We start from the raw sequence: 19,828 nt of genomic DNA, 5'->3' as shown, positions 1-19,828 counted from the left end.
TGTAGATATGGTAAACATCTTTCTTGATCTGTGGGGTGCCATTTTGTTCTATTGACAGTTTCCTTTGTCTTACAGAGCCTTCCCAATTTTAGGGGGTTCTATTTATCAACTGTTGATCTTAGAGCACAAGCCACTACTTTTCTGTTCAGTAAATTTTCCACTGTGCCAACATGTTCGAAGCTCTTCCTCGCTTTCTATTCTATTAAATTCAGCATATTTGATTTTATGTGGAAATTCTTGATCAACTTGGACTTGAGCTTTGTACAAGGAGATAAGAATGGATCAATTTGCACAGTTCTACATGCTGGCTGCCTGTTGAACTAGCACCGTTTGTTGAAAATACTCTTTTTTTTCCAATGGCTGGTTTGGCTTCTTTGTCAATGATCTGATGACCATAGGGGTGTGTGTCTGTGTGTGTGTGTGTGTGTGTGTGTGTGTGTGTGTGTGTGTGTGTGTGTGTGGCTTTATTTCTGGGTCTTCAATTCTATTTCATTGATCTGCCATTCTCTGTACCACTCTTTACCAAATCTGCATTCAATAGAGGGCTAAGTAATTTCAAAAATATACAAACAACTCAAGAAGTTAGACTCCAGAGAACCAAATAACCCTACTAATACTTGGGATATAGACGACATCGAGCATGTTCAGAAGGAAAAGCTGGGGGATGCTAAGAAGGAGGGCAACCTCTTAGGAGGAACAGCAATCTCAATTACCCGGGACCCCTGAGATCTTTTAGACACTGGATCATCAACCAAGCAGCATACACCAGTTGAGATGAGGCCTCCAACACATAAACAGCAGAGAACTCTGGGTCTGGACTCTGTCAGAGAAGACCCATATAACCCTCAAGAAACTGGAGGCCTCAGGAAATTTAGAGTCTGGTGAGGTGGGTGGGGTGAGGACATCTTTGTGGAGATGTGGAGGGTGTAAGAGGGAGGTATGGGATGTGGAACTCTTGGGAGGTAGACCAGGGGCAGAATAGAATTTGGAGTATAAAATGAAAGAAAAAGGAAAGAAAGGAAGAAAGAAAGAAAGAAAGAAAGAAAGAAAGAAAGAAAGAAAGAAAGAAAGGAAGAAAAAGAAAAGAAGGAAGAAAGGAGAGAAAGAAAGAAAGAAAGAAAGAAAGAAAGAAAGAAAGAGAAAGGAAAGGAAAGGAAAGAAAAAGAAAACAAAAGAAAGGAGAAGAGAAGAAAAATGGGTACAGAGCTAAAAAAAAAAATTCTCAACTGAGGAATCTCCAATAACTGAGAAGCATTTAAAGAAACGTTCACTTTTGAAATCAATCGTGGGATTCCTCAAAATCACTGGAAATATTTCTAACTAAAGACCTATGTATACCCCTCTTGGGCATATATCCAAAAGACACTCCAACATATCAAAAGGACACATGCTCTACTATTTTCATTGCAGCTTTATTTATCATAGACAGACCCTGGAAACAATATGTCCCTCAACGGAAGAATGGATAAGCTTTTAGGTATCCATTTACAATGTGTCCCTCAACAAAAGAATGGATACATTTACACAATTTGATACACTTATATAATGGGGAACTACTCAGCTATTAAAAACAATGACTTCTTGAAATTCTTAGGCTAATGGATGGAACTAGAAAATATCATCCAGAGTAAGGTAACCCAGACATAGTAGAACATATAAATATGTACTCAATGGTAAATGGATATTGGCCAACAAGCTCAGAATACCCATGATATGCCACACAAACCATTTGGAACTTAAGAAGAAGAAAGACCAAAATATAGATGCTTCAATCCTACCAAAAAAATGTAACAAGTTAATCATAGGAGGTAAAGGAACTGAGGTACCTGGGAGGGAAAGAAGGGGAGGGAAAATATGGGTCAGGATCTGGAATTGGAAGGGATAGAAGAGAAGTGCAGAGGGCAGGAAATGAAATACAAATATGTAGTATGGTGAGATGGGGAACTGGTAGTAGTTACTAGAAAGTCCCTGATGGCAGGAAAGCTAGAGGCTTCCAGGACACAGTGGGGATGACTATAACCAAAATATCTGATGAAGAGGAGATAGAACCTGTATATACCACTTCCAGTAGATAGCCACGGCCAATAGGTGAGGGATGGGACCACACCTATCTCAAAACTGTTTACCCAAACAATGTTCCTGTTCACGGAAAAGACAAGGACAAAAAATGGAGCAGAGACTGAAGGAAAGGCCATCCAGAGACCGCCCCACCTGGGGATCCATTCCATCTGCAGACACCAAACCAAGTACTATTGCTGGTGCCAAAAGTGCTTGCTGACATGAGCCTTGTATGGGTGTTCCTTAAAAGGTTCTACCAGCACTGACCAATACAGATGTTACAGCCAATCATTGGACTGAGCCCGGGGACCACAATGGAAGAGCTACAGGCAGGACAGAAACATCTGAAGGGCATTACAACCCCAAAGGAAGAACATTGTTAAATAACTGGACCAACCAGAGTTCCCAGAATAAACCACCAACCAATGAGTATACCTGGAGGGATCAATAGATCCAGATATATATGTAGCAAAGGATGACTTATCTTACATTAATGGGAGGGGAGAAACTTGGTCCTGTGGGGGGCCTGATGCCCCAGCATAGGTGGATGCTAGAAGAGTGAGGCAGGAGTTTTTGAGTGGGTGGAGAAGCACCCTTATAGCGGAGGGGAGGAGAGTAGGGATTGAATGGGTTGTGTGGGGAGGGGAAGGGAGATATCATTTGAAATGTAAACAAATATAATTAATAAGAAAGAGAAAAAGAATAGTTAATAGAGGACCAAGGAAAAGGGAAAGTCATTTTATTTTGTTCTCACTTTTTCTTCAAGGTCTTGGTTTAATGAGCTAAAATCTTAATGTCTCTCCAAGTTATAAGCTTCATCTTCTTTATTAAAGCATCTCCTCTATATGAGCTTGTTGTACACATTTGTATGATTCATTTGTCTCATGGTCTCTGGAATATTTTCTTGGTTGGAGGCATTGATGCAGGTGCCATTTGGGCTTTTGTTCATTTTCTGGAAAGACAAAAGTATAAACTTAAACTGAAGTTTCTAAAACAGGAGACACTTTCTATTGATTGGTTTTTAGAGCTCTTCACTTAACTTAAGGGTGTGTCTCCTTTGCAAAAAAAATGCTTTGGGTAGCAGAAAATATATTATCCTTTAAAGTGAAAACAAAGTTAACATAGATAAATATAGCATAGTATATAGGGATTTAGGTGGGTGTACGGATATACTTTTTATTTTTAAAACATGCTGTTAAGTGTTTGATGGTACCATTCCACAATAGTTTGATCCTGTGAAATGTAAGGGGTTTCAGTAACATGAGTAGAATTTTGTATATTGTAAAATGTTTTAGAGCATTTGTTAGTATAAGAAGAATCATTATTTGCATGTAGTTATAGTGAGAGCCTTAGAAAATTCATACATAAAGAGCTATTTGGCAAAGTTAAGTTTCACATGTGACACAATGGTATTCTCCTGAAGCCTCCAGTACTGCATATTATGCCTGGAACAATAATATGCATTTGATTATTTAGGAGGTGGCACTATGCATGCCTCAAGTGCATTCCAAGCACAGGTCTCTACACATCTGACAGTAGGGAAGTCTCCAGATATAGAGAGCCATAGTTCCAGATATTATGTGAGGACCACCCATTAATTATGAGTTATGCACTAAAAACTTGAAACCCCTTGTAAAATAAGCCTTAGATATAGAATAGTCTCTTGTGAATATCCTTTAACTTTCTACTTTGCCAACATCTTATTTGTTCTTGTCAGAGATAGGGAAAGCACAAAAGTAAAATAAATAAATAAATAGATAAATAAATAAATAAATAAATCGTCCTAATTAGCAAATTAATCAGCATTAATTTCTAAAGAGCTAAGTCTAAGCTTTTATATAACACTTAGGACTTTTAAAGTTTAAGGAAACTTAATTTTGACCTCAAGAATATTTCCTTCAAGGTAAAAGAATATTCAAAAATACCTGAGAAATAATCCCAGAAACTCCTGAACGATTGGGTTCTTTTTTTATACAAGCATGAAAGTAAATTTTCACCTTATACTGTAAATTAGCCTTTTTCAACCTGCCCAGTGCATTATTGAATATGCTCAAAATGTGCTCTGCATTAGTGTTCTTTTAATATAGTTTAAGTAGGAGTCTCCAGAAAGCAATTTAAAAAGTTGTGCCAAATCCTCAGTAATTACAGGCAAATAAGAATGAACCCAATTGACAAGGACGAATTTTTCTGTAAATACTTGAGGGTACATTGTAAAGTTTTAAGTTCAGAGGATAATGAAGAATTTGTTTTTTTTTTGAGTAGTAATAAAACCTAAATAATTATAAAGTTATAGCTTTGGCATTTATTCTGGAGCTATATTTAAATTTTCTCTTTTAGTTTACTTACCAAAAAAAGCTAAACACTTACTTAAGTATTGATTGAACAACCAGGAGAGGAGAATGCTATTCAACACCTCAAGAAATTCATTCAGCACTGGCTTAAATACTTTATATATATAATATTGACAGATATGTGTGCTATTTTCCTTCTTCTATTTTAAAACTTTCAATTGATATTAGGTCATTGGTTGTCAATTTTTTAAAGAGGGAACACAGAATGAAAAAAATATTCCTTACCCACAGAATGTGAAGAAATAGAGAAAAAGTCTTTTAATTTGAATACAATAATATAATGTCCTCGAGGAGTCATAATAGGAACAGAGAGCCTGCCCAGATTTTCCCCATTGTTTCCATACAAGTATTTATGTCCCTCAAACCATGTAATAAGGCAAAACTTATTCTTTATCTTTTTATTAATTACAAAAATAGGAAATTTCATGAACTAACTGAAGGTTCTTTATGTCCTAGTTGCAATTATTCCTGTAATAAAATAAATTATGTTTCAATTTTTTTTGATATTGGGACCTTTGATCAATATATTCCAGAACTTCCAGCTGTGTGGGAAAACACAAAGCTAAGCACAGAGTCAGCTAAGCTCTGAAACTCAAGTGTATGTTTTGGAGCCCCACTCACCATTCCCTAGAACTCAAGTGTTGCAACAGATGCTGATCTGGCTGGACCTGAACAGTTAGAAGAAAGAATGGGCCTATCAAGACTTGTCAAGACTTGTATATCTGAAAGTAAATTTTCTTTCTCATCTATCTTTTAAAATGATCCTTCTGAGAAGATCCAAGAAATACATTACTGTACTCCAGTTTACAAAATAATTGACAGGATTTTATCTCACTTTTCATGAGTTCTCTTCACATTGCCTCTATTTTGCTTCAAATTATCAACAACTATAGCTCCTTGTTTAGGAAACCAATGATTGAATTTAATAGTAACTTGTACAGAGTTTCAGAACTGTTGCTCTGATAATTTTGCTCCTATGAATCTTAACAGACATTTTGATAACTGTATAAAATGCTTGTTTCAATGTACTGAGAAAAAACTATGTTTATTTTGTTTTCTTACTTGTAGTTTTGATCTCTTAGGTGAAAAGAACTCCTACCCACTGTTTCTATTTAATGTCATTTACTTATCTTCTCTGAAGGTCCAGGTCCTCACACTGAGTAACAGATGTGTGTTGGGGGGTCTTGACTAACACTGTTGATGTGTATCAGATAAGAATTTGCTTTGGTTCAACACAACTGAGTACTTGATGTTGGATCAATCTGAAACCATTTAGTTTATTTAATGCATGTGTAAGAACAGCTCAGTTTGGAAAATGTCTCCTGGAGATAATGTGTCACATGTGCACAACAGAGCCTAAGACATAATTACATCAAAATTCTTGCAGTGTACAGGAGACATTTTCTATGAAGATGGACTATATTACTTAAACTCGGAAGTATGGTCTGGGGGATGATAGTAGTATGGATTGCCTGAGATAAACAGGCACAAGAAAAGAACTTGGAAAAGCTGGTTCTAAAACTATCATAGTTTTATATTTTAAAACCACATACATACTCTTAAAGGCCAGAACAGCAAGATTTATAAATTTGTGTCTAGGAAGGCTTTATCTTTGGGGATGACTTTAGTTATGACTCACAGCATTAGGGCTATCAATCCTGTAGCTAGGTAGAAACCCTACTGGAGTGATAGGGACACCAAACTACCCACAAAACTTTCAAGCCAAAATTTATCCTGTCTACAAAAAATGCAAGATCAGGGAATAGAGCAAAGCCTGAAGGAATGACCAACCAATGACCAGCTCAATTTGAGACCCATTCCATGGGCAAGTACCAATCCCTGGCACTGTTAATGATGCTCTTGTTATGCATGAAGACAGAAGTCTAGCATGGTTGTCCTCTGAGAAGCTCTACCAGGCAGTAGCTCAGATAGGTGCAAACACCTATAGCCATACAGAAGAGGGAGTTCAGGGACTCTTATGGAAGGATAGGGGGTAGGATTGCAGGCCTAAGAGGATAGGAACTCAGCAGGAAGGCCAATATAGTCAACGACCTTGGATCTTTGGGGCTCTTAGAAAATATAGCACCAACCAAAGAACATACATAGGGGAGACCTAGGTCTCCCCACACATGTGTAACAGATATGTAGCTTGGTCTAAATTTTTTAAAATTAATGTTTGTAGCCTTTAAATTTTTAATCTAAACTGTAATTGGTTAAATCTTTTTTTTTTATTAACTTGAGTATTTCTTATATACATTTCGAGTGTTATTCCCTTTCCCGGTTTCCGGGCAAACATCCCCCTCCCCCCTCCCCTTCCTTATGGGTGTTCCCCTCCCAACCCTCCCCCCATTGCCGCCCTCCCCCCATAGACTAGTTCACTGGGGGTTCAGTCTTAGCAGGACCCAGGGCTTCCCCTTCCACTGGTGCTCTTACTAGGATATTCATTGCTACCTATGGGGTCAGAGTCCAGGGTCAGTCCATGTATAGTCTTTAGGTAGTGGCTTAGTCCCTGGAAGCTCTGGTTGCTTGGCATTGTTGTACTTTTGGGGTCTCGAGCCCCTTCAAGCTCTTCCAGTTCTTTCTCTGATTCCTTCAATAGGGGACCTATTCTCAGTTCAGTGGTTTGCTGCTGGCATTCGCCTCTGTATTTGCTGTATTCTGGCTGTGTCTCTCAGGAGCGATCTACATCCGGCTCCTGTCGGTCTGCACTTCTTTGCTTCATCCATCTTGTCTAATTGGGTGGCTGTATATGTATGGGCCACATGTGGGGCAGGCTCTGAATGGGTGTTCCTTCAGTCTCTGTTTTAATCTTTGCCTCTCCCTTCCCTGCCAAGGGTATTTTTTTCCTCATTTAAAGAAGGAGTGAAGCATTCACATTTTGATCATCCGTCTTGAGTTTCGTTTGTTCTAGGGATCTAGGGTAATTCAAGCATTTGGGCTAATAGCCACTTATCAATGAGTGCATACCATGTATGTCTTTCTGTGATTGGGTTAGCTCACTCAGGATGATATTTTCCAGTTCCAACCATTTGCCTACGAATTTCATAGACTCGTTCTTTTTGATAGCTGAGTAAAGCTCAATATACAGAGGCTTTCCAGGATGTGTAGATAAAATAACTGCCTACCTATATATGAGTGTTACCATAATTGTATATTAAGAGCTAAGATAGATATTAATCTAAGAGACATTCACACCAATACCAGTAAAAGTCCTAATATTTCCAAAATGAAAATTACAATCTACCAGCCTTTATTCAACACAGTTTTTCATTTAGTTTTTCTTATAATTAATAGTGAAAAAGGATGAGAATTGTCACATTCTAGACATCTGTGCATTAGTCCCATGAAACAGATTTTCTAAGTTGCTACCATCGCCATCATATTTACCTTCTAATCTGAAGTAAATAAATGAAATGAGCTTGATGATAAACACTATCAGCACACACAGGATCACACTAATATCTTCAAGCCACAAAGTGTTCAATTCAAAGTGTTGATCTGAAACTTGGGCTGGGAAAAGAGTAAAGACTCAGGATAGTTGCAAACAATAATGGAACCATAGATTACATATTGAAGGTAGGCTTGCTTTCTGGTCCCATTGCTCCATACTTCCTATATATACAAGAACAATAGAGAAGAAATTGGCCTACATGTTTTTGAGATGAGCCTGTTTGTGTCAAGCCTAATAGAGGCTATGAGAAGGAAGGTACCCTTTCTCCTCAAGAAATATGACTCTTGCTCTTACTAATCTATCTGAAAATCACATAGGTATATTATTTGTTTACTTGTTTTATGAATTTTGACCCATGTAGAATCTAGTTAAACGGAACATTCTTAGATGATCAAGATGAAATGGAAGAGGTCTTCTACTGCTCAAGCATCATATTCCCTGTGAAATATTCTCTCTCCATCCTCATTTGTTTTGACAAAAGTCAAGACAAGATGAGAAATGATGGTTTTCCCAGTTATCTTTTGAGAGAAAACATAAAATATTCTAGATTTCTTCTGTTTGTCAATGTGTTTATAAATAATTTTTCTAGCCTATAATTTTAGTTTTCATGTGTATAACAGACCCATTGTAAAGCTGAAATATATTTTTATTAGTTTATTAATTTTATGATAAAGCTATCTGATATTAAATTACCACTATAGCCATTTTCTACTTTATAGTTTTATGACATTAAATACATTCATATTATACAACTCCCATCACCATTCATCTCTTTAAATGCTTTTAGCTCCCCAAATTAAATTCTGTATTCATCAAACAAAAATTCTACCTCTTTTTCTACCTCTAGCTCTTGCAAATTTCTATTCCACTGTCTCTCTGTCTCTCTCTCTCTGTCTCTCTCTCTCTCTCTCTCTCTCTCTCTCTCTATATATATATATATATATATATATATATATATATAGAGAGAGAGAGAGAGAGAGAGAGGGACATATATATATATATATATATATATATATATATATATATATATATATATGGTCTGGAATATTCAAGGGCTCTATATAAGTTAAAATTACATCTCATTTATTTTAAGGCTGTTGGTATGTTAATTTCACAGGAGGAAATGAATTAAAAACTTCTCTAAAATGTTCGATTCAGCCTTGTGATTCTACAGTGTGACTGGGAATATAGATCTGGCTTAAAATAATGCAGCAGTTCTCAACTCTTGGGGTATGACCATCAGAAAACACATATCTCAAATGATTTAGGAACACATAATCATAAATTTATTTTTGTTTCTACTTCATAACAGTACTTTTGGCACTTAGTGACATCTCAATCCCTGAGTCCATGGGAAATATGTGTGATTCAATGGTCATGACTCATAAGTTGAGAACCTTTACAGTGAATAGGATTACTTCATCTCATTGATCTAAAATCCTAAAATAAATATTTGAACTTAAAATGATCTTTTTGCAATGAAGATTTGTTATAAAATTTATGTTTGAATCATAACTCATTAAACTATTTAACTTTGACAATTATTATGTGTACTTATTTTGCTTTTGTGAATATATTTTATTTTCACTTTAGTTTTGAAAATTCAGTTTTAATTGAATATACATCTTTCCTTATAATATATTCTGAATGCAAGTTTTTTGTCCTCCACCAACAGTTTTCAGCTTCTCATCTGACTACCAAATCTAAGTCTTCTTTATTCTCTCACTTTACAAAAGTTCATATTTGATACAATCTATAATGATCATCCCCTTGCCCCCTACTTCAACATCCTCTGAGTTCTTGAACATTCTCTGAGTTCTCCAACATATCTCCCTCCCAAAATCATGTCCTCACTGTTTTGATTGATTGATTAGCAAACCACTGAACTTATAATATTGCCCATTTGTAAGGTTTCAGGTCATAAACTGAGGTATAGGCAGCCTACCAATGATACCTGATACCCCCCCTACCACACCCCAACATCTCTTAACTCCTTAACTAGAGTTTCAGCTCAAGAAGCTCTTGTTCTTTTAATGCTAGGGTTTTTAAAGGTTTGGTCTAGGCTTTAAGCCCTTAAGATACTGGAGTTAGAGAGATGTCTCAGCAGTTGAGAGGATGGACTGCTCATTTTGAGTACAAATAATTCACATGGTGGATAATAACCATTTTGAGGAATCTAACACCATCTTTTGGCTTTAACTGGGACTATACATAAAGACAAAAATCCCTATGCACCTAAATAATATTTTAAATGATAAGAAGCTTAATGTATGAACTATTGTCTCTTTTACATTAAATGTATAAAATATTCAGAACAATTTACTAGGTAATGATGAATGCTGAATTTGTGACAAAACACTATGAATTTGAAAGATTTCTTTCTCTGGAATAGAATAATTAGCTAAATCTACTATTATGCTTACAAAATTCAGGGCTCTGGAATCTAGACATTGTGGCTATTCTTTAATGGCTTATTAATGCTAAGGTTCAAGAAACAATCATTTCTTCTTTTACTAAATGTCTTACTGGGAAGTTGGGATAAGACTTTAACATGATGGCATCTGCCTGTATCATACATACCTCTTTGATCTCGGTGCAAAAATAGCATGACTCCTGTAACTGCAAGCACTGAAAACATGAGTACCATTGCACACTTTAACCAATAGCATATTTCCTCAGAGAAGCTACCTACAGAAAAAAAAGTTACATTCACATGATATTTGTATGGAGTTACTCTACATTGAAAAAATACAACAAGAAATCAAGATCTTGTGTGTGTGTGTGTGTGTGTGTGTGTGTGTGTGTGTGTGTGTGAGTGTGTGTGTGTGTGTACAGTACCTCATCAGTGTACAGGTGTAAGGACTACCTTTTCATGCTGTCTTCTTATATTTATAGAATGAGAGATTTAATGTTAAAATAAAAGAGGATAGGAATAAAAGGAATAAAATTTTTAGGGTGTTGCATATTGGGGTTGAGACAAAACTGGCCAAGTGGAAAATACCTAATGGTTTCTTTACTCCATCTCACTTGTCATGAGTATGCATTATTAAAAGCAAAAGATACAGTCATGTCTTACTGCTTATCATTTTTTCTCTGGTTTAAGGATACAGAAAAGAGGATAGTTCTGAAGACCTCTAAACTGTGCAATAGACTCTAATTTACATAATGTGAGTATTTACTGCCACAGGTAGTTTCCATTCTTCTGCAAGAAAGTTTTAGTCACTGTGGTTGTTTGAAGGAAAATGGCCCCTATAGGCTCATATTTATTGGTCTTCAGTTGGAATTTGGGGGGAAGTATTAAAAGGTGTGTTGTTGTGTGAGGAGATATATCACTGGCCTTTGAGATTTCAAAAGATTCCCTCCATTTTCTCTCTGTCTCTATCTCTACCCCTGTCTCTCTGTCTCTGTTTCTGTCACTGTCTCAGTCTCGATCTGTGTATCTGTATATGTGTGTCTGTCTGTCTCTTAATTGCAAGTGCGTATGTAAAAATCATGGATTATTATAAATAATAATATAATAATAATATAAATAATCAATAAAAAGAAAACTCCTGAAACTTGTGAAATTGTGGCTTACAAAAGTGTGAACATACATTATATCCCACAGGGGATGTTGAAAATGTCACCTGTTTCAGTCATATAGCAGTGTTCAGAAGAGGAGTTAAAGGAAGAAACGAAACTTCAGAGAAATGCAGAAGCATTCATTTCCAGATGATTAGGAGGTGGCCATACTCCATTCATTGTAGGAGATCTAAAGGGTGTTGTGAATGTGTTCTAGAAAGATAGAACTGTGGCAAAAATATACATGAGTTTGAGAATACTAATTTTATTGGCACATACCCATCCCCACATATCATCACCTACAGTGGTGAGTTTATTTGACATATTTTCATTCAGATATGTATTAATCATTTGCTATATTGTCACCCCCATAGAACCTTTTGTCTTCTCAGTGATTCCTTTACCTCTTAGAGAATTTTTGCTTTAGCATTAATATCATGCATATTTTAATAGTTTTCGTATCTATATAAACTCTACCAGCTATAAATGAGCAAAAGGGTGATAACTGTATTTCTGAATTTATTAGTTAAAATATTAATATCCTGGTTACATTCATTTTATACTTTACAAATGACAATTTTATTCTTGATAACTAAATAAAATTTTACCATCAACATATATCACATTCTAATATATATTTTTATGCTCCTTTGTTTACAGACAAAATCTGATCTCACAGTTGATTGACTATTTTAAGAAGTGCCCTAATAAATCAGTATGTGCAATTATCTTGTGTATACTGACTTGGAATCTTTGGGAGAATCCACCAAGTACTAGTAACATTAGATACATCAAAGTTCTAATTTTAGATTTCTGACAGACGTTGCTATATGTTTTGTCACAGGGATATATGAACAAATAATCCCATATACAACATCTATAATATAACTAAAAAAGAATTCCATCCAAGTCCAATTTGGTGGACCAATAAGTTTCTTGGAGTTACTTGGAAAAACATGCATGACTCAAGGACAACATTATAACTAAAAGATCATTTACAGGGTAGATGATGAACCATGAATATTGCTTCATAGGAGATCTGTGCTCAACATGCAACTTCCGCTGAAATAATCTTTTCCTCAAAAGTATTTGTACTGATTTTATAAACAGTATTGAGAATGAGAATAATGAGTTACCTAGGTTGCATGATCTACTTGATCCTTTCAAGTTTCATTAGCTTCCTCAAGTTTATGAGTCTTCCTTCAATCTCTAAGAAGGACTGTCTATTTAAAGGAAAGAACTACATAATCTTTCACCCTTGCACCCATATTTATATTCTTTGAATCATTTTGAAAATATTTTTGAATGTTGGAGAGAGTTGTATAAATGTATACTACTTTTACTTTATAGCTAACAATTGAGTCACTATTTTTATAACAAAAGTCACTTTTGTTCAGGAGCTTGAAAGTATAGCTAAATTCCCATAGATTGAAGAAGTCAGAATTCCCTCTACATTCTGGTAGGTGAACTATGCTATGAGTAGAAACACAAGTGTTTTAAATGTGATTTCATGGGCACTCTAAAACTATTTATTGCATCTCTGGCACTAAGAAAGTAAGAATTATACCAGACTTCTCAACAGAGGCTGTGGAAACTAGAAGATCCTGGGTAGATGTCGCACAGACCTGAATAGAACACAAATACAAGCCCAGGATAGTATACTAAGCAAAACTCTCAATTACCATAAATGGACAAAACAAGATATTCCATCACAAAACCAAATTTATACAATATCTTTTCATAAATTCAGACCTACAAAGGATAATATATGTAAAACATCAACACAAGGAGGAAAATCACACCCACAAAAAAGCAAGAAAATATACTTCTGTCAAAAAACCCAAAAGATAGCCACATAAACATAATTCCATCTCTCACAACAAAAGTAGCAGGAAATAACAATCACTATTCCTTAATATCTCTTAACATCAATGGGCTCAATTCCCCTAAAAAGTTTGTAGACTGTATACAAAAACAGGACCCAGAATTTTGGTGTATACAGTAAATGCACATCAATAACAACAACAGACACTACCTCAGAGTAAAAGGATGGAAAATTTTTCCAAGTAAATGGTCCCAAGAAACCAGCTGGAGTACCCATACAAATAGGAAATAAAATAGATTTTCAACCAAAACTTATCAAAAAGATAAGGAAGGACACTTCATATTTATCAAAGGAAAAATATACCAAGATGAACTCTCAATTCTGAACATCTATGCTCCAAATATAAAAGCACCCACATTCGTAAAAGAAACTTTACTGAAGCTCAAAGCATACACTGCACTACACACAATAATAGTAGGAGAATTCAAAACCTTACTCTCATCAATGGACAGATCACAGAAACAGAACCTAAATAGAGAAACTGTGAGATTAACAGAAGTTATGAACCAAATGTACTTAAGGGATATCTATAGAACATTACATCCTAAAATGAAAGAATAAACTTCTTCTTAACACTTCAAGGTACCTTCTCTAAAATTTACCATATTAATTGGTCACAACACAGGCCTCAACTGAAACAAGAAGATTGCAATAATTCCATGCATCTGAAGAGATCACCACACACCAAGGCTGGTCTTCAATAATAACAAAGACAACAGAAAGTCCACACACACATGGAAGTTGAACAATGCTCTGCTCACTGACAACATGGTTAAGGGAGAAATAAAGAAAGAAATTAAAGGATTTTTAGAATTTAATGCAAATGAAGGCATATCATACCCAAACGTATGGGATACAATAAAAGCAGTTCTAAGAGGAAAACGCATAGCTTTTAGTGCCTCGAAAAAGAAGCTGGAGAGAACATACACTAACAGCACAGCAGCACACCTAAATTCTCTAGAACAAAAAGAAGCAAGTACACCCAGGAGGAGTAGAGGTCAGGAAATAACCAAACTCAGAGCTGAAATCAACCATGTAGAAACAAAAAGAACTATAGAATCAAAAAATCAGGACTTGCCTCTTTGAGAAAATCAATAAGATAGATAAACCCTTAGCCAGACTAACCAGAGGACACAGAGATAGGATCCAAATTAACAATATCAGAAAGGAAAAGGGTGACATAAAAACAGAAACTAGGACATGCAGAAAGTCATCAGATAATACAAAAACAACCTGTACTCAACAAAACTGGAAACTCTGGAGGAAATGACCAATTATCTAGACAGATACCAGGTGCCAAAGTTAAATCAGAATCAGATAACTGACCTAATAAGTCCCATGACACCTAAAGAAATAGAAGCACTCATTAAAAGTCTCCCAAGGAAACATAGCCCAGAACCAGACAGGTTTATTGCAGAATTCTATCAGACTTTCACATAAGAATAAATACCAATATTCTTCAAACTATTTCACAAAATAGAAACAGAAGGAACATGACCAAGCTTGTACTTTGAAGCACCGATTACGCTTACATCTAAACCATACAAAGACTCTGCAAAGGAAGAGAACTTCAGACAAATTCCTCTCCTGAATATTGATAGAAAAGTATCCAACAAAATTCTCCCAAACCTAATCCAAATATCACATCCTAATAAACATTGAATGTGATCAAGTAGGCTTCATCCCAGCAATGCAAGGGATGGTTCAATATATGAAAATCCATCAACATAATCTACTATATAAACAAACCCAAAGAACAAAACCACATGATCATCTCATAGGTGCTGAGAAATCATTTGACAAAATTCAACAACCATTCACAATACAAGTATTGAAAAGACCAGGAATTCAACCATACTTAAACATAGTAAAAGCAGTATACAGCAAAGCAGTAGCCAACCTCAAGCTATATGGAGAAAAACTTGAAGCAATCCCACAAAAACAAGGCCTGAACAAGGCAGCACACTCTTCCTCTCTATTGATTATAGTACTTGAAGTCCTAGGCAAAACAATTAGACAACAAAAGGACATCAAAGGAATACAAATCAGAAAGAAATAAACCAAAATATAACTATTTGCAGACAATATGATCATATAATTAAGTGATCCCAAAAATTCCACCAGAGAACTCCTAAACCTGATATACAACTTCAGAAAAGTGGTAGGATATAAATTAATTCACACAAATCAGTAGCCTTCCTCTAGTCAAAGAATAAACAGGCTGAGAAAGAAATTAGGGAAACAACACCCTTCACAATAGTCATAAATATTATAAACTACCTTTGTGTGACTCTAGTCTGGTGTATGACAAGTACTTCAAGTCTCTGAAGAAAGAAATGAAAGATCTCAGAAGATGGAAAGATCCCCCAACCTTACATATTGACAGCATTAATATGGTAAAAATGGTCATTATGCAGAAAGCAATCTACAGATTCAATGCAATCCTCATCAAAGTTCCAACTCACTTCTTTGTATAGATAGAAAGAGCAATTTGCAAATTCATTTGGAAAAACAAAAACCCAGGATAGTGAAAATTATTTTCAACAATGAAAGAATTTCTGGGGGAATCTCCATCCCTGACCTCAAACTGTATTATAGAGGAATCACGATAGGAACTGCATGGTAATGGTACAGAGACAGACAGGTAGATCAATGAAATAAAATTAAAGACACAGAAATGAACCCACATGTCTTTGGTCAATCGATCTCTGACAAAGGAACTAAAACCACCCAATGGAAAAAAGAAAGCATCTTCACCAAATGGTGCTAGATCAACTGGAGGTCAGCATGTAGAAGAGTGCAAACCAATTCATTCTAATCACTTGTACTAAGCTCAAGTACAAGTGGATCAAGGACTTCCACATAAAACCAGACACTCTGAATCTAATAGAAAAGCAAGTGGGAAAGAATCTTGAACACATAGGCACAGGGGAAATTTTCCTGAACAAAATACCAATGGCTTATATTATAAGATCAAGAGTCGACAAATATGATTTCATAAAATTGCAAAGCTTTTGTAAGGCTAAGAACACAGTCAATAGGACAGAATGGCAATGAACAGATTTTGAAAATATCTTTAACAATCCTACATCTGATAGAGTGCTAACGACAAATATATACAAACACCTCAAGAAGATAGACTTCAAAGAATCAAATTACCTTATTAAAAATGGGGTACAGAGCTAAACAAAGAATTCTCAATTGAGGATTATTGAATGGCCAAGAAGCACCTAAAAATGTTGAACATCTTTAGTCATCAGGGAAATGCAAATCAAAACAACCCTGATATTCCACCTCAGACCAGTCAGAATGGCAAGACCAAAACCTCAAGTGACAGCAGATGTGAGGATGTGTAGAAAGGGGAATACTCCTCCATTGCAGGAGGGATTTTAACCTTGAGCAACCACTCTAGAAATCAGTTTAGTGGTTTCTCAGAAAATTGGACATAGTACTACCTGAGGACCCAACTATACCATACCTAGGCATATACCAAAAAGATGCTCCAACATATAACAAGGACACATGCTCCACTTTATTCATAGGAGCCTTATTTGCATTAGCCAAAAGCTGGAAACAACAAAGATGTCTCTCAACAGAAGAATGGATATAGAAAAATGTGGTACATTTAAACTATGGAGTACAACTCAGCTACAAAATCAATGATTTCATGAAATATACAAGCAAATGGATGGATCTTGAAAATATCATCCTATAGCAGATACAGGATTAGTAAATTTCTCTTCCCAATCTTTTGGTTGCCATTTTGTCCTAATGACAGTGTCCTTTGCCTTATAGAGAGAGGCTTTGCAATTTTATGAAGTCCCACTTGTCTATTCTGGATCTTAAAGCATAAGCCACTGGTGTTCTCTTCAGGAAAATTTCCCCAGTAACCATGTGTCTGATGCTCTTCTGCACTTTATCTTCTATTAGTTTCAGTGTATGTCGTTTTTGTGGAGGTCCATGATCCACTTTGATTTGAGATTCATACATGCCAATAAGAAATGATTGATTTGCATTCTTCAACATGCTGACCTTCAGCACTTTGTCTCCCTATTCCCTCCCAAGGGTATTCTTGTTCCCCTTTTAAAGAAGGAATGAAACATGCGCATTTTGGTCATCCTTCTTGAGTTTCATGTGTTCGGTGCATCTCGGGTAATTTGAGCATTTGGGCTAATAGCCACTTATCAATGAGGGCATACCATGTGTTTTTCTGTGAACCATCACCATGTGTTGAAAATGATATCTTTTTTCCACTAGGTAGTTTTAGCTCCTTTGTCAAAGGTCAAGTGACCATAGGTATATGGGTTTATTTCTGGGTCTCCAATTCTATTGCACTGATCTACCAGTCTATCTCTGTACAAATACTATACAGTTTTTATGACTATTGCTCTGTAATACAACTTGAGGTTGTATTACAGGGATGGTGGTTCAGTCAGAAGTTCTTTTATTGTTGGGGATAGCTTTTGCTCTCCTGGGTTTTTTTTTTTAATTTGGAAAATGAATTTGCAAATTGCTCTAACTCTGTGTAAAATTAAGTTGGGATTTTGACGGGGATTATATTGAGTGTGCAAGATTTCTTTTGGTAAGATATCCATTTTTAAAATATTAATTCTGCCAATTCAAGAACATGGGAGACCTTTCCATCTCCTGAGGACTTCTTCAATTTCTTCTTCAGCGACTTGAAGTTGTTTTCATAAAGGTCTTTCACTTGCTTCACTTGAGTCACATGGAGCTTTTTTGTATTATTTATGACTATTGTGAAGGGTGTTGTTACCCTAAATTCTTTCTCAGCCTGTTGATCCTTCGATTAGAGGATGGCAAATGATTTTGTGTGAGTTAATTTTATATCCAGCCACTTTTCTGAAGTTGTTTATAACTTTTAGGAGTTCTCTGGTGGAACTTTTGCGTTCACTTAAGTATATTATCATAACATCTACTAATGGTGATTTTTTTTACTTCTTTCCAATTTGTATCCCTTTGACCTCCTTTTGTCACCTGATTCTCTAAGACTTCAAACACTATATTGAATAGGTATGGAGAAAGTGAGCAACCTTGACTACTCCATGATTTTAGTGGGATTGCTTCAAGTTTCTCTCATTTAGTTTGGTGGTGGCTATTGGTTTGCTGTATGTTACTTTTACTATGTTTAGTTATGAGTCTTGAATTCCTGATATTTAGAAGACTTTTAACCTTAAAGCATCTTAAATTTTTTAAATTTTTTTACATCTTTCTTAACTTGAGTATTTCTTATTTACATTTCAAGCGTTATTCCCCTTCCCCGTTTCCAAGCGAACATCCACCCTAACCCTTCCCCCTCCCCTTCTATGTGATGGCATTCACCTATGTATTTGCTGTATTCTGGCTGTGTCTCTCAGGAGAGATCTACATCCGGTTCCTGTTGGCCGGCACTTCTTTGCTTCATCCATCTTATCTAGTTTGGTGGCTGTATATGTATGAGCCACATGTAGGGCAGGCTCTGAATGGATGTTCCTTCTGCCTCTGTTCTAAACTTTGTCTCCCTATTCCCTCCCTAGGGTATTCTTGTTCCCCTTTTAAAGAAGGAATGAAACATGCGCATTTTGGTCATCCTTCTTTAGTTTCATGTGTTCGGTGCATCTCGGGTACTTCGAGCATTTGGGCTGATAGCCACTTATCAATGAGGGCATACCATGTGTGTTTTTCTGTGATTGAATTACATCACTCAAATTGATTTTTTCCAGTTCCATCCATTTGCCTATGAATTTCATAAAGTCATTGTTTTTGATAGCTAAGTAATATTCCATTGTGTAGATGTACCACATTTTCTGTATCCATTCCTCTGTTGAAGGGCATCTGGGTACTTTCCAACTTCTGGCTATTATAAATAAGGCTGCTATGAACATAGTGGAGCACGTGTCTTTGTTATATGTTGGGGCATCTTTTGGGTATATGCCCATGAGAGGTATAGCTGGGTCCTCAGGTAGTTCAATGTCCAATTTTCTGAGGAATCTCCAGACTGGTTTCCAGAATGGTTGTATCAGTCTGCATCCCACCAACAATGGAGGAGTGTTCCTCTTTCTCCACATCCTTGGCAGCATTTGCTGTCACCCGAGTTTTTGATCTTAGCCATTCTCACTGGTGTGAGGTGAAATCTCAGGGTTGTTTTGATTTGCATTTCCCTTATGACTAAAGATGTTGAACATTTTTTAGGTGTTGCTCAGTCATTCGGCATTACTCAGCTGTGAATTCTTTGTTTAGCTCTGAACCCCATTTTTAATAGGGTTATTTGTCTCCCTGTGGTCTAACTTCTTGAGTTCTTTGTATATTTTGGATATAAGCGCTCTATCAGTTGTAGGATTGGTAAAGATCTTTTCCCAATCTGTTGGTTGTCACTTTGTCCTAACAACAGTGTCTTTTGCCTTACAGAAGCTTTGCAGTTTTATGAGATCCCATTTGTTGATTCTTGATCTTAGAGCAGAAGCCATTGGTGTACTGTTCAGGAAATTTTTTCCAGGCCCCATGTATTCGAGATGCTTCCACACT

At 36.1% G+C, this 19,828-nt stretch overlaps 1 protein-coding gene across 2 annotated transcripts in view; it reads right to left on the bottom strand.

Moving 5' to 3' along the window:
- Positions 1-1,392: 1,392 nt before the first annotated feature.
- The window catches only part of Skint2 (selection and upkeep of intraepithelial T cells 2), a 39,835-nt gene continuing 21,399 nt past the window's right edge, over positions 1,393-19,828 (bottom strand). The window contains exons 6-8 of one of the 2 annotated variants that reach the window (XM_087551523.1): positions 10,441-10,548; positions 7,797-7,919; positions 1,393-3,010 (exon numbers count right to left, since the gene is read on the bottom strand). In XM_087551523.1, coding sequence (XP_087407649.1) covers positions 2,886-3,010; positions 7,797-7,919; positions 10,441-10,548 — 356 coding nt within the window. In that variant the 3' untranslated portion in view covers positions 1,393-2,885. The remainder of the gene's footprint in view (positions 3,011-7,796; positions 7,920-10,440; positions 10,549-19,828) is intronic. The other variant, XM_087551524.1, reaches the window with a different exon arrangement.

The sequence above is a fragment of the Rattus norvegicus genome, chromosome 5 (assembly GCF_021556685.1).
Source record: "Rattus norvegicus strain SHRSP/BbbUtx chromosome 5, alternate assembly SHRSP_T2T, whole genome shotgun sequence".
NCBI classification, from domain to species: Eukaryota; Metazoa; Chordata; class Mammalia; order Rodentia; family Muridae; genus Rattus; species Rattus norvegicus.
This window is presented reverse-complemented; position numbering and strand designations above follow the sequence as displayed.